The sequence below is a fragment of the Natator depressus genome, chromosome 24 (genome assembly GCF_965152275.1).
Source record: "Natator depressus isolate rNatDep1 chromosome 24, rNatDep2.hap1, whole genome shotgun sequence".
NCBI classification, from domain to species: Eukaryota; Metazoa; Chordata; order Testudines; family Cheloniidae; genus Natator; species Natator depressus.
In genome coordinates this window covers 4,059,362-4,079,722 of record NC_134257.1, presented here as the reverse complement: position 1 = coordinate 4,079,722, position 20,361 = coordinate 4,059,362, and the positions used below count along the sequence as shown (strand labels likewise).

Here is a 20,361-nt window from a genome sequence, read left to right as displayed (position 1 = left end):
CATATTCCACCCCAGAGGTGGCTGCATTTCAGTGCTGGGTGATACCAGTCTGTAGCATTTGGGGGTGAAATGCCAGGTTAGATATTGTTAAAACAAGGTCTTGGAGCAGCCCGACTGAATCCTTCTGCCTGGTGCCCTCCCTGCAGCCAGTTGTACCAAGGAGTGCGTCCACGGGAGGTGCGTGGCTCCCGACCAGTGCCAGTGCGAACAGGGATGGAGGGGCACAGACTGCTCCAGCGGTGAGTACTACAGGCCCGGGCCCTCCACGGCGGTCTGGGTTTGGCGCACCGGAGCCATTGTCTTATGGCCGAAGGGGGTGGCTCTGCCCCCAGGAGCCTGGCCGGTGATTTGAGGGTGGGGGAGTTGTCACTTGCAGACACCATTAGTGAGTGTGAGCTGGCCGGCCGGAGGCAGCAGGCGCTGGGGTGACCGCTAGTCGATGTGGGGTTCTGGAGGTGGGCCCTGGCTTTGGACTGACAAAGTGGCAGAGGAGAGCTATGGTGTGAGGGAGAGGGGCAGAGAGGTGGGGGGCAGGTATGGGGTGAGGAATTGGGGTGTTATGGAATGAGGGAGGAGGGGTTATGGGGGAGAGGCTGAGGGAGGAAAGGCTACGGAGGGAGGGGGCGGGGACCAGGGGGTTTTGAGGGGGGAGATGGTGGGTGGGCTAGGATTTAGGGGGGACACATGAAGGGGAAGGCCAGCCATCAGCATGCCACATGCTGGCGTGAGCCAGGCACTGTAGCTATTTGTGCTAAGGCAGGATCCCGCCTGGCCAGCCCTGGCCCCTCCTCAGCCCCTTGGCATCCTAGTCTGGGCCCAGGGCGTGTGGGGCCTCCGCTCCCCCCTCCACCTGCAGCCAAATTAAATCCAGACTCCGGCTGCTGAGCCGCCCTGTCCTTCCCCAGGGCCCAGGAGCCTGAGGCAATGGGTTCCCACGCACCAGGGGCGGCTCCTGGGAGCTGGGGGTCACTGGCTGCATAAGGAATGCTTGGGAGTGGGCCCCAGCCCATGGCCCAGACGGGAGGGGAGGGCGTTGCTCAGGGTACCCTCAGCGAGGGGCATCCAGCTGTGGGCAAAACCCTCACTGAGTCACTCTGTCTGCCATGGCTTGCTTTCTTTCCAGCTATTCATGCCACTCTTCCCAAACAGCAGCCCCCGAGCCCCTGCATCAGGAGGAATTGGAGGGGGCGCAGGACCAGGGACCTTTCGCTAACAGCTGATGCCCAAGAGTTTAGAAAGCACCTAGCTTTTTTGTGGTGGGGTGGGAAACTCAACTTGCAATGCCTTTAAAAGCGGCTGGATCTGGAGAAAGGGCCCCGCGCCCTCTGGTGGTCAGGTAGCTTTAAGGGGTCTTGTGTTGGGTGCCCCCCGAAATCGCCAGGGGTCTGAAAAGATCCCAAGGGCTTGTCCAGTTAGACTTGGTGGCGGATAATCTTGAAATCTGAGGCATGGGAACCCCTTGGCGAGACTGTTCTGATCCGTCTTCCTTAGGAAGATTTCCCCGGATTCAGAGTAAACTATCCCTGGTTAAATTCCCTCCCCTTAACCCGAGTGACCACCCCTTGTCTCCTGCTGAATAATGCCACCACTTAAAACAATCAAGCAAATTTTTCCATGTGGCAGCTTCCGGACAAATAACTAGGAAATGGTTTGAAAGACACAATAACTATTAAGCCCTCATTAACTGAGCAATATGTTTAATGGAAAGCAGCAGGGTCTAATGGGTGAGAGTGGGCAGGACTGGGAGTCAGGATGCCTGGATTCTGTTCCCAGTTCTGGGAGGGGAGGCTAGTGGTTAGAATAGCAGGGCCTGGGAATCAGGACTCCTGGGTTCTATTCCCAGCTCTGATGGGGGGGGGGGGGGCGGGGGCGGGTAGAGTGCTTAGAGCAGGCGACAGGACTCCTGAGCTCTATTTCTGGCTCTTGGAATGGCATGTCCCATCTCTGTGCCTCAGTTTCCCTACCTGTAAAATGGGGCTGAAACTCTGACCCTTCTTCCCAGGGCTATTGCAGGGCTTCATTCACCAGGGTCTAGGATGTGCTTAGAGATTGTCTGCAGAAGGGCAAAGGGGTTGTCAATGCTACAACAGTCCCTTCCTTCTTCCAGTGTGTGATGCCCGGTCCTGGGGGCCCCGCTGCGAGAACCCTTGCCAGTGCGGCGATGGGGGAGCTTGTGACCCCCTCACTGGAGCCTGTGTCTGCTCGCCCGGGTACAAGGATCCCGTGTGCAAAGACCCCTGCGACCCACGCACCTACGGGGAGGGCTGCCAGCTGGATTGCCCCTGCAAGAATGGGGCCAAGTGCCATCGAGAGACCGGGGCATGTCTGTGCCAGCCGGGATTCACAGGCGCCTAGTGAGTGAGGGGAATGGTTGGCTGGCCTGGGCAGTGGGAGGGTGGGAATGGGATCGGGGGACCTTTCCCCTCTGGGGGGCGCCGATTCCGACCCAGCCACAGGGTGGGATTTCTTTAGCCTCTGGCAAGAGAGAGAAGACTCTGGGTCCGTCTCCCTCACCCCTTTCTCCCTGTCCTTCCAGCTGCGAGCTCCTGTGCCTCAATGGCTCGGACGGGCTGCATTGCCCGGCTCACTGCCCCTGCCAGAACGGGGGCATCTGCCACCCCCCAAACACCACCCGCTGCGTCTGTCCTCCAGGATGGATGGTACGTATTTGGGGGGGATACGGGGGGGATTCAAACCCAGGCCCATCCGGCCTCTGGAGAGCAAAGGATCAGGCTGGGACAAACTGGGGGCAGAGGGGTCCTGCCCCTTTGGTTTGGACTCCTCCCCAGATCGCTGCCCCACCTGTGCCCCGGCCCTCACACACATGGGACCCAGCTGGCCTGGAGTGGGCCTTGAGCTGGCTCTGTGCATCGCCGTGGGGTGGAGCTGCCTCTGGCACCGTCATGTTGCCGTGGGGTCTCCGGATGATCCGGCCCTGGCGGCATGAGCCTCGCTCTCCATTCAGCCTCCTCGGGGCTGCGAGATGCCCCCAGCAGGGCGAGAAATGGGCCGTGAGCCTTTCTCGCTCCCACACGCACTGCTGACCCGTGGCCGCATTCAGGCTTGGGGTGGTCTGGGGGGCACTGAGCAGGGACCATCCCTTCAAATTGCAGGGGAAGGGGGAGATCAGGCTCCGTGGTGCGAGCATCGCACCCCGTCCCCTGGCTTTCCCAGAGAGGGCATTTCCCTGACACTGCTGTTCTGTTGTCTGCAGGGCGCCATCTGCTCCGTCCCATGCCCCCAAGGGTGGTACGGCTCAGGCTGCCTGGGGGAGTGCCAATGCCACAACAAAGGGGTGTGCGACCCAGTCACTGGGCGTTGCCAGTGCGCTCTGGGCTACACCGGAGAGCGGTGAGTGGGGTCTGGCAGAGTGACTCCCTGCAGCGGTGGGGTGGGGGCCGTGCCATGGAAAGAACCACGTCCGTGTCGGGGGCTAGCAACTGGCATGGCTTAGAGGGAGATTCCTCAATCGGTGAGGCCTAGCTAGAAACCTCAGTCACATGGTCTCCTGCTCGCCTAAAGCCGCCCCTCTGTGATTCACACATGTTTTCAGGGTTTGTCTACACAGGGGAGTTAATCTGGATTAAGAGTAACAGCCATGTTAGTCTGTATTCACAAAAAGAAAAGGAGTACTTGTGGCACCTTAGAGACTAACCAATTTATCTGAGCATGAGCTTTCGTGAGCTACAGCTCACTTCATCGGATGCTGTAGTTCACGAAAGCTTATGCTCAAATAAATTGGTTAGTCTCTAAGGTGCCACAAGTCCTCCTTTTCTTTTTGCAATCTGGATTAAGTTAGGGCAGGAATTTAAAGTGTTATCTGTAGCTATTCTGGAGTAATTCCCTGTGTGGACACTTTTATTCTGGATTAAGAGTTGAGCTGCTTGGCAAACTGATTTTTCATCCTGTAAAAACATGTCAAGGTTGTAACAAAAAAGCACCTGAAATTGGGATAAGAAGCCAACATTTCGACATTTTTTTGCGAAACAAAATTCAACACAAACGTTTTGACCATTTTTTATTTTGTGCATAAAATAATTCATATCAAATAAAGCACCTTTGGAAAGGAAAGGTCGTTTCAATATGAAAAATCAAAACTTTCCGTCCCGGAAATGTCAAAATGGGACATTTCAACGTTTTCAAAATCATTTTTCCAGTTTGTTTTCCAAAATGTTGTTGACATTGACACGATTTGGTGAAAGCAATGGGTTTTGTCAAAGGGGCGTTTTCTGACAGAAAGCTGCTTAGACGCAAAATTTTCGACCGCCTCGAAGTGAGGCCACGTGTCCACTCAGGGTGCAGAGCAACAGCTGCGCTGTTCAGCGCCCAAGTGTAGACGCTTCCTGCAGCAATCCCTGTAGTCGGTCCACTTCTCCAAGCGGCGGTAGCTGGGCCATCGGATGAGTCTTCCATTGATCTAGCTGTGTCTACACCCGGAGTGAGGTCAATTTAACTACAGCGGTTCGGGGGGGTGAATTTTGCACACCCCTGAGCGGTGTAGCTATGTTGACCTATCTTTTAAGTGTAGACCAGGTGTAAGAATTATTTTTTCCAGTTGAACTTAATCCGTTTCCAAAGTGGATCAAGCCAACTCAGGCCTGGTCTACGCTACGGGGTTAGGTTGAATTTAGCCGCGTTAGGTCGATTTTAAAAGGCACTCTTATTCCGGAACAGAGTGTCCACACAGGGAGCAATTGCAGAATTTCTTTGTGTAGACAAACCGTCGTGTGCAGACCTGCTACGCTTCTTCACATTTTTACTGGTATAATTTACCAAGGGCTGTGCGGGGATTCTCCATCCCGGGCGGCTGTTAAATATAGATTGGCTGGAGTTCACACAGGAGTTCATTCAGGGCCGTTCTCTGGCTTGTGCTACGCAGGGTGTTGGACTGGAGGATCCCAGGGGTCCCTTTTGCATAGTCTGAAGTCAATTAGCAAGGTGGGTTGTGGGTTTTTTGCCAAAACAGTGCTACCACTATGGTCTCAGTTATACCAGTGTAAAGATGCCTTACCCTAGAATAGCTTATTTTAATTCCCAAACCAGAGTAAGCGTTATCAGTATAAACACCTTCATGCTGATGTAATTGCATCCATATTGGGAGTGTTGTACCCGGTTAACTGTACTGATCTAGTGAAAGCAGCAAAGTTTTTAAGTGTAGATAAGGCCTCACCCTCACACATGCTCGGTGCCCGAATTACAGGCGAGCTTGGAGTGGGGCGGGCCCCTCACTACTTTGCTCCTGTCTGACGACCCCCGGCTTTCTCACTGCGGCCACTTGATATCCACTTCCCTTATAGTTGTGAATGCGTACTCCCCTCTGTCCCTGTCCCGCGCAGCCTCCCTCAGGGGCTTTCAAACACACACGTGCGCCAACGCCCTGTCCCTCACACCCTTCCATGTCAACCCACCCACGCACCGGCTCCTGGACTCGCACACTCTTGTGTTAACGTGTGTGCGCGGGGAGGGGTTACGAGCTGGAGTGCGTGCAATCCTAGCACTTTGCAGTCCACTAAAAGCAGTGTGGACTGATGGATCGAGCACTGGATTGGGACTTAGGAGACCTGGACCCTCCTTCTCAGCTACGCCAGGGCCCCTTTATGAGGCTCTGCCCATGTAAAGGGGCCTTAAAATGCGTGTCACTGAAATTTCCCCCGCTTTAAGGCTGTTTTGCGCTGCCAGCGTGGTGTAAAGGGCCTTACTGAGAATGAGGCTTCTGATTTTATCCCCAGCTCTGCCATGTGACTTTGGCATGTCCTCACCCCTCTCTGTCCTCGGTTTCCCCTCCCACCCTTTGTCCTGTCTATTGAGAAGGAAGCTGTTTGGGACAGGGACTGTCTTTTGCTAAGTGTATATACGGTGCTTACTGCTACCGTAATGCTTGTAATGTAATGCACCGCATGAATGGCCACTGTTACCGTAATGCCTGCATATAATACTCCAAGCAATATGTTGTCTGCCTGGCTGTGCCGATTTTTGGCTGGCTTACGGCACAGGAGGTGCCCTGCCAGCTGGGGGAGTGCCAGTTCAACGCTGGAGTGAGGGATGATCTCCCCAGCTGTGCTGCAGGGAAGTAAATAGCAGCTGGGCCAGGGTGAGGAGGGAAATCAGTCGGAGTTTTCCACATGGAAGGGAGAAGGAAACAAGGGGTTTTTCCAGCTTTTAAGCTGGTGTCGCAAACAATGGAGAGGAAAAAATAAACCCAGAGTCAAACAGAAGTGACCAGCACTACATGGATCCCTAGGAAAGGGTTTTGTTGGTGTTTTAACTGAAAGAAGTCTTGTGATCTAGAGGTTAGATTAAGGGAGTGGGAATCCAGGCTCCTGGGTTCTTTCCCTAGTACTGGGAGGGGATGTGGTCTATTAGAGCAAGGGGGACTAGGAATCAGAACTTCTGGGTTCTATTCCCTGCTCAGGAAAGGAATGGGGTCTAGTGGTCAGAGCCAGGACTCTCCCATAGACTTAATGTGTGACCCTGGGCAAAGCACTTGTGCCTCAGTTTCCCCATTTTTAAAATGATGATCCTTTGGCAAAGGCTTTGAGCCCCTCCGCTGAGCGGCACTTTAGGACAGTCGTGTTGTTATTGCCTAAATAAACAGCCAGGCCTGGCTGGTAGAACCCCATCCCTGCCCTGCTCTGGGCTTGCACTGAAGGTTTCATTCACGGTCTTGGGCCTGGGGATTTTTGCACCAGCGCAAGCCCCTCGCGTGGACACGCAGCCCACGTGTGAGCCAGGGTTTACCCTGGTGCAGCTGGCCCGCATGAGGAGTGTGCGCCGATGCAGTGACCGTGGTGCGCCCACCCCTGGTGCAGACAGGGCCCCTGTAGGTTAAATCCAGCCGCTGAGCAATGAGACACAACTGGCTAAGATGGCCAGCTGCCGCCTGAAAGGCTGTGCAGGGTGTCCTCCCCGGGCACCCTCACGAGGCAGATAGGGGAATAGCTTCCTTGTGCAGCAGGCCCCATGCTGGGAGCGCCCTGCTGAGCAGCTGGTGGGAGGGTCCTCAACATTTCCCAGGGTCTTGCATGGAATGAGTTTGGCGGTCTCAGCCTACAGGGGACACCCGGATTGAGCAGGTGAGAGATACCAGCCTGCACAGGGACAGCGACCCCTGTCTGCTCACCCCAGCACTGGCTGGCTCTCCTCTCCTTGGCGTTGGACTTGCCCTGGGTCTGACCATGGGGGCATATCCTTCTCTCCCCCCTCCCCCCCGCCCGTTCCCGAACAGGTGCCGGGAGGAGTGCCCCATCGGCAAATACGGCCAGGACTGCGGCCAGCCATGCGACTGTGCCAACGGGGGCCGCTGCTTCCATATCAACGGGGCTTGCCTGTGTGAGGCCGGCTTCCTCGGGACGCGCTGCGAGGAGCGCAAGTGCCTGGACGGCCTCTACGGCTTGGCCTGCCACCTGCCCTGCCTCTGCAGCCCCCAGCACAGCCAAAGGTAGGGGCGGGGAGGGACTCCGCCGGCAGCCACCTGAGCAGGCCCTCGCCCCAGCCGCTCATGCATGTGGGCGCCTGGAACGTGCCAGCGCTTTAGGGGTTAATAGTGTACAGGGGAGGGGGAATATGGTCCCTATTTCCAGTCCTGTGGGTTTGCTGCCCTCTGCAGGGCATAAGGGGAATAACATGGCACCATCCTGCCAATGCCCCCCAGTGCTGGAATGCAGGATTCCCATTTGCAGGAGCAGCGGGCAGGGGAATCACCCCCGGGATCCAGGCTCTGGGGGTGCAAAGGGCCCGGATCCAGAACATGCATGTTCTACCCAGGAGCCACCGAGTGGGCACACGCATGGGGTGTGCGGCTTGGGACGCCCACAACCCCTTGACGCAGTGGCAGTGCAGCCCCTGCAGCTCTCAGGGAAAGGGCCAGCCCTGCAGGATTGGCACAAACCCGCCCCAGCTACTTTGCGGGGGCGTTCTGATGGGCACGTGTTTCTCTCCCCCCCCCTCCCCCGGAGCCCAGCTGCCACCCCATGAGTGGAGAATGCACCTGCAAACCGGGCTGGGCGGGCCTGCACTGCAACGAGACCTGCCCCCACGGATACTACGGGGCCAACTGCCAGGAGCCCTGCCTCTGTCTGAACGGAGGGACGTGTGATGGCACCACGGGGCTCTGCCACTGTGCCCCAGGGTACACGGTGAGTCAGGGGCCCGGACTGCAGAGACACTGGGAAACAAGGCGGTTAATGTCTTGGTAATTATGGGGATTGAGAGAGGGAAAGTTATCTAGTGGTTAGAGCAGAGGACTGGGTGTCAGGACTCCTACTGGGTTCTATTCCTGACCCTGGGAGGGGACGGGGGCGTCTAGTGATTAGAGCAGGGATAACTTTGTGATGCTTAGGCGGTTGTCTTTGTAGCAACACAAAGTATTACTGCTACTCGCCTCTGGGTGGGAGATTTGAACGCTGCCCCCCACCCCATCATTGTCTCCTTGTGTTTGCAGGGGGAGCATTGCTCCAGCCACTGCCCTGCCGACACCTACGGGGTGAACTGCTCCATGCAGTGCGCCTGCAAGAACGCCTTTGCCTGCTCCCCCATTGATGGCACCTGCGTCTGCAAAGACGGTAGGGTGCAGGCGGGAGCCCCTGGGATTGCTCACGACGGAGGGCACGGCCCCGGCTCCCCTCCCCCCACCCCGGGGGGCTCTAGCTGTGCCCCCAGACAGGGCTGGGAGGTGGGAGACCGTTCTCTGCAAGGGCTGTGGGAGCCCTTTTAAGTTCACTCGGGAAAGGCCTTGTGAATATCCTTATCAGCCCTGGCTCTGGATGTGGGCGGGGCCGGCTGGAACCAGCCCAGGTTACCCCTCCCCTGGCTTAACTCCCGGCACGAACCCTCCGCCAGGCTCGGGGTCTGGCGGGACGACCCAGGCCACTCCTTCCACGGGCGACCTCTCCCAGCGGGTGTGGTCCACACAGCCTGGAGACCCCGCCGGAGCCACGGCACCCAGCCGCGAGGTGGGGCGCCCAGATGTGAGTGGTGCCGGACACCCTCAGGCTGGAGCCATGGCTGAGAGCAGGTTCCTTCCAGGTTCCTTCGCTCTCCTCTAATACCTGGACACATCTGGCTGTGGGACAATATAGCCCCCATAGGGGCTATTGACTGGGCACGGCATTGCCCCCATGCTGCCCTACTTCTCCACCCGTTGAGCTGCCTGGATTTCCCAAGCGCTCTGATTCCAAGTTCCCGTCGATCCGCCTGCCAACCTCTCCGCCCTTCTCCTCCCCTCTGCAGGTTGGCACGGAGGGGATTGTTCCAGCCCCTGCCCCGCCGGCACCTGGGGCCTTGGGTGCAACGAGACCTGCCGGTGCACCAACGGTGCCGCCTGCAGCCCTGTCAGCGGCGTGTGCTCCTGCGCTGCTGGCTGGCATGGCAGCAGGTGCCAGGAGCCGTGCGCGGTATGTTCCCACCCCCTTGGACCAGCCGCTTCCCGCTCCCGGGAGCCTCTGCGCCCTTTATGGCCATCCCAGCTGACATGGAAGGACCTGATCCTACGTTCATTGATGCCCATTTCCATGGTCTTTGCATCAAGCCCTGGGCCACCCCCCAGGTGCTGCCATGCACCCCATGCAGAGCAAGGTCCAGCCAGCAGCTGGCAAGATGGGATGCCGGGTGCCTCTAACGGTGCCCGCTGCCCACTCGGTGCCCGCGTGTGAGCCGGGATCTTGGCTGTCTGTGATTGTCCCACTGGACAAAATAATTGCAACAATGGGCTAACAAATTGATTGGGAAAGTCACTTGCTGGCCCAGCCTGGGAAAGGGGCTGGGTGATTTAATGGCGATGGAGAGGGGGCTGGTTTGGGAGTGGGGTTATGGATTAGACCATGTGCTTTTGTGGAGCAGGGGAGGTGTGGGTTAGACCGTGGGCACCGGTGGGGCGGAGTGGGAATAGGTTAGATTGTATGCACCAGCAGGGTGGGGGTGGGGGTCAGACCGGGGAGGCTTGTGGTGGGGTTAGACCCATGCACCGGTGGGATGGGACCAGGAAGGGTTCTGGGTTAAAATCACCCACCCCAATCCCATCCCAGTGCCACTGAGTCCGGTTGCATCCCCCTCTCGCTAACAGAACGGTGCCTACGGACCCGGCTGCAGCAGTCTCTGTGACTGCAGCCACGCGGACGGCTGCTCCCCCGTCACGGGACAGTGCCACTGCCTGCCGGGATGGACAGGTGAGGGGGCCAGGTGGGAGGCAGGGATCTGGGGAGGGGACGGGAGGACTCTGTCTCTGTCCATGATGGCATCCAGGGAGCCCCTTGGCATCACTGCCAGCTCAACACACAGCTCTTATGAGCCGGGCTAGTTCAGGGAAGGAAGGGGGCGGTACTCTTCCAGGCTCCACCCACAACATAAGCTCCTCCCACCGGACTTGACATGCCTGAAGGAGGCACAGCTCACAGTGAATTGTGCAGAGGTCCAGGATATATCGATGTGAGGTCCGTTCCCCTTTAGTGGGGCGTGGCTGGACTCAGTGGGGCACCTCCTGGACCGAGGGCGAAATAAAGTGATGGTGCTTGCCCAAACGCCACCCCTGCAGGGCACCAAAGAGAGCCAGACTGGCTCCTGCTCTGGTCTTAGCGAACTGCCCAGCAAGAACTCCTCCCTGAGGGGAAGGAGGGCGGTTCACACCTCTCCGAGCCGTCCTCCCTGCAGTTTACACTTGGCTCAAGTTCGCGAGGTTTCCTTCGTAGCCGGATGGCAGGGACACGTGGCCCAGCGGGAATTCCGGCAAGCTTTGGGGGAATAGCAGGACTCGAGCCGTGCCAGCTGGTGCCTGCTGACGGGCTGGCCAGTTCGAGTTAAGAACCTGCCCTCACTGGAGCGAAGGGTTCGTGTGTGTGTGTGTGGACGAGACTCGAGTCGGGGGCTGCGCCGGAGTTATAAGGAGCTAACTGGAGTCTGAGTGATGGGAGCGCAGCCTCAAAGAGGGCAGTTTCTGGGTCAGTGCTGGGCTGGGAGACCGTAGGGCCTGCAGGGAGCTGTGCGGTGACTCACGCGACCGACAGGGAAGCTGTGGACAGTGACAATGGCATCCCTGACCACCTGGGATGCGAGAAGTTTTATTTCTCCACGCAGGTGACTGGGTTGGCGCTGGGACCTGTCTGCCCCCCCCCCAGCTGCCTGGTGAGGAGGGGTCCCCACTAAGAGCACCCTGTTCCTTTCCTTGCCACCCCAGGGCCCCGCTGCAACCTGGTCTGTGACGACGGCTTCTGGGGGCGGAACTGCAGCCAGCCTTGCGTCTGCAAGAACGGAGCTGCCTGCTCCTCGGAGGACGGGAGCTGCAGCTGCACGCCCGGGTACCGCGGCCCCGCCTGCCAGCGCCGTAAGTGCCGTGCCGACCGAGGATGACGCTCGGAGCCAGCGGGCTGGGGGGTGTGTGTGTGGGGGGGAGGCAAGGGGGTCCTGCTCCTGCATTGCCCAGCCCTGGGGGAGCTGTTCTGTCCTGGCGGGGCGAGCGCCTGGCTCCGTCCAGTGCCAGAGCAGAGCAAAGTCCATTGTGCAAACCCCAGGTGGGACCAGCCCGCGAGCTGGCACTGGCATCCTCCTTTCGAGCCTGCTCCCCCACCCACCCCAAGGGCTGGTTCGGGTGCAGCGGGCAGGGTCAGAGGCCACTGCATGGGCATCCCAGGCCCCCAGTGGAGCTGGCCAGGGTTCGGGGAGATGGATACGTGTTGGGGGCAAACCCCCAATAAGAAATCCACATGAGAACACACCAGCCCGTGTGTCCCCGTGACCTGTTCCCTCTAGCGGGCAGCAAGGAGTTCTGTCTCCATGGGCCCGTTTGGGCCCCTCTGCTGAGGCTGCGCATCAATAGGGTCGGTCAGCACTGATTGGGTGGCTTTGCCTGGTCCCCATCAGGATCTGGGCTAAGACCCAGCAAACTCGTTTCACACGAGCAGCCGTCTGACTGGGCCGGGTTAGGGCTGGTACGTGACTCGCCTCCACACCCCTTCCATTTCTTCTTCCCTTGCCGCAGCCTGCCAGCCCGGGCGTTACGGCAAGAAGTGCGCAATGTCCTGCCGTTGCTCCAACCACTCCACCTGCCACCTCGTGGATGGCTCCTGCGACTGCTTCCCCGGGTGGACAGGCAGCGACTGCTCACAGCGTGAGTCACATCCACTGCCGGGGGGCGCCCCAACTCACAGGCAGCACAGGTCAACGGGGAATAAGTTGCGGGGGGGTAGGCACTTGTAGGGGTTATAAGGAATCTGGACACAATAGGGTCACCAGGACTATGATCTGGGGGGCCTGGAGGCTCTGTCAGCCCCAAAAATTTAGGCCTCTGCCATTTGAGCTAACGGAGATCTCCTTCAGCCGGTAGCAGAAGTAGGACTCTTATCCTTTCTTTGGGCAGCCACCAGGGGGCGACGGGATCTCACACACATACACTCAGTAGCTCGTCTGGGGAGAGCAGCTTCCAGAGCCGGGTGCATAGTGGGACTGACGGACGTGTCCTCTCCTCCGCAGCCTGCCCGCCCGGCACGTGGGGAGAGGCCTGCAGCCATACCTGCCGGTGCCCAAACAGAGGCCTGTGCAACACCGTGGATGGGACCTGCTCTTGTCCGGCCGGCTTGACCGGCAGACGCTGCTCGGAAGGTACGGGCTGTGCCGGGCGGGGGCCCGGGCATCACACTTCTCCTTCCCCATACAGACCTCACCCGCATGGTTTCTTCTCTGTAGGCTGCCCCCTGGGGCGCTATGGGGAGAACTGTGCCCAGGCATGCCAGTGCCAAGACAAGGCTCAGTGCAACCCGGCGACCGGGAGATGTCTGTGCCCCTCCGGGTACACCGGCACCCACTGTGAAACCAGTAAGCCGCGGAGCCCCCCCGGCCGAGCCAGAAGAAAACCCCGGGGAATGCACAGGGCTGCATGACGGCCCCAAGACTGCATTGGGGAGCCACCTGCAGCGCCCACTGCTGGCAGAGGGGAGCATTGCACCCAAACAGGACTTCTGGGCGGGTCTTGAGGGAAGTGGATTGACAAGTTTTTTTTTACACAAACCCCCCCCTGGCTTTTTGGGTTAAAACAGAAATTTCCCCGGGGAATGTCCGATTCTGGTTAAATTTTCCGGGCTTTCGTTGGAAGAGCAGAAATCTGGAAAAAATTGGGTTTTTGGCAACTGAACTCCCCCTAAAATGTTGGCCAAAACTCTGAATATTTTCCACTTTGTTTCTGACCGTTGACGCTCAAACTATAACTTTTCAGCCACAGAGCTTTGGGGTTTCAGGTTTTGGATGAAAACCCGGAAACTTGGAAGAAAAAAATTTTGACCAAAACATTTTGTTTGTCGTTCATCAAAACGTTTTGCTGGAACACCGATTATTTCCCAACCAGCTCTAATATTGGGTTATACGGACCATTGGTCTCCTCCAGCAGTCAGGAGGGGGGATGCGGAGCTGTATGGCTCCAAGCCGCTCCCTGGGACTGGCCTGCCCCTTCCTCTTGCCGAGAACCATCCTGTGTAAATGCCCCTGCCTCCCAGTCCCCTTCCCCCCACGGATTCTAACCTTGGCCCTTGTGCGCCCCTGGCAGAGTGTCCCCCCGGCACCTTTGGACCCAGGTGCCTCCAGGTCTGCGAGTGTCTCCACAACTCCACCTGCCACCACGTGACAGGGAGCTGCCAGTGCGAGCCGGGCAGGAGCGGGGCCCAGTGTGAGAAATGTGAGTGAGACCAGGCAGGGGGCTGGGAGCCAGGACGCCTGGGTTCTGTCCCCAGCTCCGGGAGGGGAGCGGGGTCTAGTAGTTAGAGCGGGGGGGAGGGGCTGGGAGCTAGGACTCCTGGGTTCTGTCCCCAGCTCTGGGCAGAAGATCTAATTATTCCTCCGGGTGTGCAGGGAGCCCTGAGCACCCCTTCACCATGGTGCCAGCGGTGCCGGTGGGGTACAGCTCCCTGGGGGCGATCATTGGCATCATCGTCCTGGTGATCCTGCTTCTGGCGCTGCTGGTGTTTTTCCTGTGCTACCGGCACTGGCAGAAGGGCAAAGAGAACAGACACCTGGCCGTGGCCTACACCACGGGGCGGACGGACAGCTCGGAGTACGCGGTGCCAGGTAAGGGCGCGGCGCGCTCAGTAGCGGGGGCTCTGCTCTCGAAGTCACCCCCCTGCTCCCGCTAGCACGGCACCTCCTAGGACACTGAGCTCGGAGTCCCCCACCCCGCTCTCGGGAAAGTCTCCCACCTAAGTACTGATCCCAGCCGCCCTGGGCTTCGCGAGGGGAATGCAGCCGGAGCCCGCACAGGGTGGGGACAGGCACCCGGCGCTGGGCAGCCCCTGGGGACAGCTAGTGGACAGGACTCCCAGAGACTTTGGCCTAACTCTGTCTGTCCCTTTCTGTGTCTGACCAGACGTCCCACCCACCTACACCCACTACTACTCCAATCCAAGCTACCACACCCTGTCGCGGTGCGTGCCGACCTCCCCGGCCCCCAACAGCCAGGACAGGGCGAGCTCCCTCAAGGTAAGCCCCAGCCCTCAAGGTGACACTGCTCCGGGGAAGTTCCCAGCCTTTTTTGTTCTCTGGAGCCTCGAGGCACGGAGCCCCCTTGAGGACGGGCAGAGAGGAGACAGCTTGTCTGTAGCGTCTCTCCGGGGCTGGGCTGGGCTGGGTATTTGCCGCAAAAATAGTTGCACCTCTGACCCCCTCCCCCTCCTGCCCTCCGAATCCCTTGGTCCCAGCCTGGAGCACCCTCCTGCACCCGCAGCTGGAACCTGAACCCCTTTCCGCACCCCTGCCCCAGCCCCGAGCCCCCTCCCACACCCTGAACTCCTCATTTCTGGCCCCAACCCCCAGTTTTGTGAGCATTCAGGGCCCGCCATACAATTTCCATACCCAGATGTGGCCCTTGGGCCAAAGAGTTTGCCCACCCCTGCGCTAAGCCATCAGGTTGGTGGTCCCCCGTCAGCGCCCCGGATGCTGGGCGCCCCGGGTCTGTGCAAATCCCTTTTTCTGGCCTGTGTTTCCCAGCCTGTGCTGGTTCAGAGAGCCAGACAGACCCTCTAGTAACTGCTGAACCGTCTCTTCCCCAGCCCAGAGCCGGGTGCTGGGCCCGAGCTGAGGGCCCATCCGGTTGGATAAGCACAGTTGGGTGCAGAACAGTCCTGTAGTCTGAACCCCAGGAGTGTCCAAACAACTAAGGGATGAGAACAGGCCAAATGTAGAGACCAACCCTTTATACCGGGTGCTGTATCTCTGGAACCCGTGGGTCAAATGACCCCAAATTTGCCCCACTCGCCCCACCCCAGGGTGCCATGGGGCACAGCAGGTTTTGAGGCAATCTGAGTATGTGCAGGGATTTTAGAGCGCTTCGAAACATCCGCTCTTAATGCGAGCGCTTGTCTCAATCTGAACTCTGGGCCACTCCAGAACGAAGGGGTTCTTCATGGACACACACAGACCCTGTGGTTCCCGAAATCCTGGCCTGGCAAAGGGGCGGCTGGCTGCCCGTCTCTGCTGAGCTGGACCCCGTGGGCGGGGGCGGTAGGACGCTGCTGATTTCCGCCCCTTATTTCGGCCACAGGTGCCCTGCAACCAGCACTTCTCCAGCATAAAGACCGTGGCCTACGGGCCGGACTGTAACGCCTCGCTGCCTGCCGACTGGAAGCACCACGGGGTGCCAGCGCTGAAGCATTGCGGGCGGGGTAAGGTGGGAGGCGAAGGCTCACCAGCTCTGAGCCGTGCTGGGCTTTAGGAGACGGTGTGGGGAGAGGAAGTGGGGTCTAGGGGTCAGGACAGGGTGGGGCCATGGCTTCTACTCCCAGTGCTGGAAGGTGAGTGGGGTTAGGATTTGGGAGATGGGGGAGCTCAGGACTCCTGGGTTCTTTTCCCATCTCTAGGAAGGGAGTGATGCCTAGTAGTTAGAGAAGGAGACTGGGAAGTGGGGGGTGGGGCCCAGTACTCCTGGGTTCTAGTCTTGGCTCAGGAAGGGGAGTGGTGCCTAGTAGTTAGGGAAGGAGATGGGGGGGGCCCTTCAGGACTCCTGGGTTCTACTGGCTCTGGGAGTGGAGCGAGCTCTCTGGATTAGAGCAGGAGAAGGGGAGCTGGGACTCCTGGGTCCATTTCAGCTCAAACGGCCAGTCTTGGTCGGAGCCCTATAAATTTCATCCCCAAACCAGGGCAAAACTGCCCTCCCCACCCCCAAGCTGGTGGGGAGAAAAGCAGCCAGGGCCCTTGGGGGTGGGGGGGGGCCTTCCCTGGATGCTGCATGGGGAGACCCTTCCTTGGCTGGGAGCTGCCTTCATCTAGTTTCTAGTCAGTGTCCCCATTTCTCACGACCTCCCCCCACCTCTGCTGCGGGGGCGGACACAGACCCCAGCCTCGTGAAGGGAGCCCCCTTGTAGCTAAAGGAGGGCAGTGCAGGCTGGGGAGCTAGAGGGAACCCCCGGGGTCTGACTGTGTCCAGCAGCCTCACGGTCTCCCTCCGTGTGCAGGGGGCGGCCCCATGGACCGCAGCTACAGCTACAGCCTGGGGAAGTACTACAGCAATGGTGAGCACAGCGGCTCCCCGGGGGGGGGGTGGCTTCCAGGGGCCCCGGCGCACGGGAGAGGGGGTCCCGCGGGCTTCTCGATCATAGACTATCAGGGTTGGAAGGGACCTCAGGAGGTCATCTCGTCCAACCCCCTGCTCAAAGCGGGACCAATCCCCAATTTTTACCCCAGATCCCTCAATGGCCCCCTCAAGGATTGAACTCGCAACCCTGGGTTTAGCAGGCCAATGCTCAAACCACTCAGCTATCCCCCCCCCCCCCCAGATGCTCTCGGCTCAGGCCGATGGCCTCATTTTCCTGGGGTGGGGGCTGGGAGGAGTGGGAGGGGGAGAAGTCGTGCTTACTGCAGCACTGACCCCCATGTTGCAGTGCGGCACTAGGGGGTGCTGTGGGAGTGGGGCAGGGGGCTCAACAGGGTGCGAGGAAGCTGGGCTGGCTTTGGAGAAGCTCTGTGTATCCCCAGAGCAGCTCCAGCCTGGACAAGCTCCCTCCCCTGCACGTGCTGCCCAGGTGGGACGCCCTGGGGGCAAGAGGGGAGCTTGGTGCGTAGGGCCCCATCCAGCCCTAGGCCTCTTTGCTGAGGCTGCCGACAAGGGGCCCAGTTAGCGCTGATTGCGGCCCATGTGCCTGGAGCTAGACAGGCCCAGCAAACTCGTCTCCTCCAGGCTAAACTGGCATCCCAGCCCCCCGGCTTCTCCCACTTCCTGTATTCACCCATCCTCCTTTTGCCATCCTTCCACCCACCCTCCAGACTACATCAAGGAGGAGGCTCTACGCGCCAGCAACAGCTCGCTGAACAGTGAGAACCCCTACGCCACCATCAAGGACCTGCCCGAGCTCATGGCCAAGCCCTCGGAGGGCAGCTACATGGAGATGAAGTCCCCTGTGAAGCGAGAAATGTCCTACGCTGAGATCGGGCTCTTTGAGGAGCCAGCCGCCGGCTCCAGGGCAGAAGGTAGAGTTTGGCACCGCGACGGACTGCGGGACCCCTCCAGTCCCGTTCACTTTGCAGTCATGCCAGAGACGGAATGACACATGGGAAAGGGTGTGGCATGCCACTTGGGGGTACTTGTCCACTGCCAGGCTTTTGCATTTCAGAGGCCACCCCCATCGAGATCAGGGCCCCATCATGCCGGGCGCTGCACAGACCCACAAAGTGAGAGCCAGTCCCTGCCCCAAAGAGCTCACAGTTTAAAATAGATGCAGCATGGGAGAAAGGAAGGGTCCTTATCCCCATTTTACAGATGGGGAGTCAAGGCCCAGACCAGTAAAGTGACTGGCCCGGGGTCACTCAGGGAGTCTGTGGCAGAGTTTGGAATTGATCCCTGATCTCCCAAGTCCTTAACTACAAGCCCGTCCTGAGACACTTTCACAGATGCCTTTGGTAATGCCCTTGTCTTTCCTCTTCTCCTCCTTCTAGAGAGTTGCCCCCCGGGGGCAGAAGGTGTCTCTCCAGCAGCCCCCAGCGTCCCCCCCAACCACTATGACTCCCCCAAGAACAGTCACATCCCCAGTCACTACGACATGCCACCGGTCCGGCACTACCCCCCATCCCCGCCACTCCGGAGGCAGGACCGGTGAGGAGCCACGGGGCGCTGTCTCTCTCTGTTCGTCCATCCTCCCCATCCTCTCTGTCCACCCTTCCCAGGGAAAGTTGGAGGACTAGCTCCGAATCCCAGCAGGTGGAGAGCCATGGCAGGACCGTGGATGGCCATTTACCAGCACCCCCCTGGATTCACCCAGAGCCTCTGTCTTTGCTTGTACAATGCAACAGCCGCTAAAGACTAGGGAAGGGGGGAGTCGGACCCCTTGACCCAGCCGCTTGGGGTTGAATATAGCTCATCTCCTTCCCCCAGGCGAGGATTCAGAGTCTGTGACATTCACATAGAATCATAGACTTTAAGGTCAAAAGGGACCACTTTGATTGTCTAGTCTGACCTCCTGCACAACGCAGGCCACAGAATCTCACCCACCCACATCTGGATCCTGAGCCTCCCGCATGCAGCAGGGATGTGGATCTTGGTGGGGTGGTGTTGGAATGGGGGCACATTGCAAAATCGTGTTGCTCCTGCCTCAGCTGCGGCATCCCACTTGCCCCACCATGTTTGCCTTGCCCCCCATCGGTGTTTGTCTTCAGGGTGGGGTCCCCAGTCAAGCCATCGGCAGGCGTGTTCTGCCCCAAGGGCACAGCTTTGCACTAGGGGGAGGACTGATCCGGAGGAGAAGCCTGCCTCGGTGGAGCTGATGTGAACGGGACACCACAGTGCTGGGGGGCGGAACGGCAGGTGTTCCAGTGAGCCCCCACAAAGGGACTGATAACCCAGCAGGGCAGCTGCAGATGTTGGACCGCTGTGCCCTGCTGACACAGACTAAACACCCCAAGACCAGCCCTGCTGCAGCCCCAGGAGAGACATGGCTGGGAAGTGAGACGCCACCGAATTCGGCTCCCAGTCCGGATTCCAGCCTGTGGAGGGGGACTGGATCTGGGCTTTTGGCTTGGCCTCGCTTTGCATCTAGACTCAGCTTCCGAACACCTGCCTCATTTCATCCCGCCACCAGCCCCACTGGAGATGGGCCGTAGAGGATGTTTGCGCTGTTAGGGGAAGTTGGTAGCTCTGAATCCAAGCTTCCCCACCATTCAACCGCCCCCCCACGACAGTCCCACCACTGTGAAGCTGCTGAGGGTTCAGCGCACCCCTTCCCATCACGGCATACCACCCCCACCTTGTGCAATATACCGGCCTAATGTGTCTCCCCCTAGCAGCCAGCCCCAGCAGCTGTAACAGCCTGCTACTTAACTTACCTGCAGCAATGGGAGCTCCTCCTTGGCTCAGGTGAGAGAGGCCAGGGCTGAGCTCCAGGGCTGGAGTCTCTCTGCACATGGTCTTGGTTTATGACACCTCCAGGTAGAGCAGACTAGCCCAGCGGGCTGAACTTGGCCTAAGGGACATAGCTGGGTTTCCTTCCCTTTCTGCTCTGGGGGAGAGCTGGGATCTGTAGCCCGATTGATACAGCTCCAGTGTGCATGTAAATAAAGATGTTTGTGTTTTGTTTTGTTTTTTAACTATGCAACTGTCTAGTTTTTGGCTCAGCCTCCACCCAACTGCTGACATCACCCCACAGGCTTATAGTCAGGGTACGGCCATGAGATTAAACAGGACCTGGGGTGAGCAAAGACACTGAACTCCCAAATGTTACCCTTTGGCGAGGAGGGGATGCTCTTGCATGGGCTGCAGGGGGACGTGAGAGGGATTATTATTTCAGTTCCAGTAACAACTAGAGGCCCCAACCAAAAATGGAGACTCGTTTTGCTAGGCATTATAGGTACAGACTGAGAGACAGTCCCTACCTCGAAGAGCTGACACTCCAAATAGACAAAGAAAAGATTATCTCCATTGTACAAATGGGGAAACTAAGGCACTGAGCGGTGAAGTAGCTTACCCCAGGTCACACACCCCAGGAATAGAGCTCGGATCACCTGAGTCCACGTAGGGTGCCTTAACCACAAGCCCATCCTGTGAACGTAGGGAAACCACTATGATGAGCAGGGGAGGTAGGACATATGGTTTTTCATTGTGGTGATGTCACTGCCTCTAAATCCTGCATTAAGTCCACCACTGATCTTTAAAGTGGTAAAAGGGAGACAGTCTTGCCCAGCAGGTAGAGCACAGAACCAGGACTCCTGGGGTCTACTTGTGCCTCCAGGTCTCTGTGCCTCAGTTTCCCCCATCTGTAAAATGGTGCTAACGGTGATGCTGACTGAGAGACACGAAGGGAATTGTCCCAGGTCACCCCGGCCGTTGCAATCCACGCTGTAAGCCTCTCTGGATTTCTTACGCGCTGTGTGTGGGGTGGGATGGGGGGCAGTTAAACCTGACTAGAA

General features: G+C 58.7%; 1 protein-coding gene across 1 annotated transcript in view; it reads left to right on the top strand.

Annotated features, from left to right (window-relative positions):
• PEAR1 (platelet endothelial aggregation receptor 1) overlaps nt 1-19,509 on the top strand; it is a 56,479-nt gene extending 36,970 nt beyond the window's left edge. Inside the window, exons 5-23 of the mRNA XM_074938166.1 lie at nt 147-239; nt 2,108-2,354; nt 2,537-2,660; nt 3,215-3,351; nt 7,226-7,438; nt 7,961-8,135; nt 8,441-8,561; nt 9,229-9,392; nt 10,061-10,163; nt 11,168-11,314; nt 11,969-12,097; nt 12,460-12,588; nt 12,673-12,801; nt 13,828-14,043; nt 14,339-14,451; nt 15,512-15,632; nt 16,422-16,478; nt 17,230-17,433; nt 17,899-19,509. Coding sequence (XP_074794267.1) covers nt 147-239; nt 2,108-2,354; nt 2,537-2,660; nt 3,215-3,351; nt 7,226-7,438; nt 7,961-8,135; nt 8,441-8,561; nt 9,229-9,392; nt 10,061-10,163; nt 11,168-11,314; nt 11,969-12,097; nt 12,460-12,588; nt 12,673-12,801; nt 13,828-14,043; nt 14,339-14,451; nt 15,512-15,632; nt 16,422-16,478; nt 17,230-17,433; nt 17,899-18,059 — 2,783 coding nt within the window. The 3' untranslated portion in view covers nt 18,060-19,509. The remainder of the gene's footprint in view (nt 1-146; nt 240-2,107; nt 2,355-2,536; nt 2,661-3,214; nt 3,352-7,225; nt 7,439-7,960; nt 8,136-8,440; nt 8,562-9,228; nt 9,393-10,060; nt 10,164-11,167; nt 11,315-11,968; nt 12,098-12,459; nt 12,589-12,672; nt 12,802-13,827; nt 14,044-14,338; nt 14,452-15,511; nt 15,633-16,421; nt 16,479-17,229; nt 17,434-17,898) is intronic.
• The last annotated feature ends 852 nt before the right edge of the window (nt 19,510-20,361 follow it).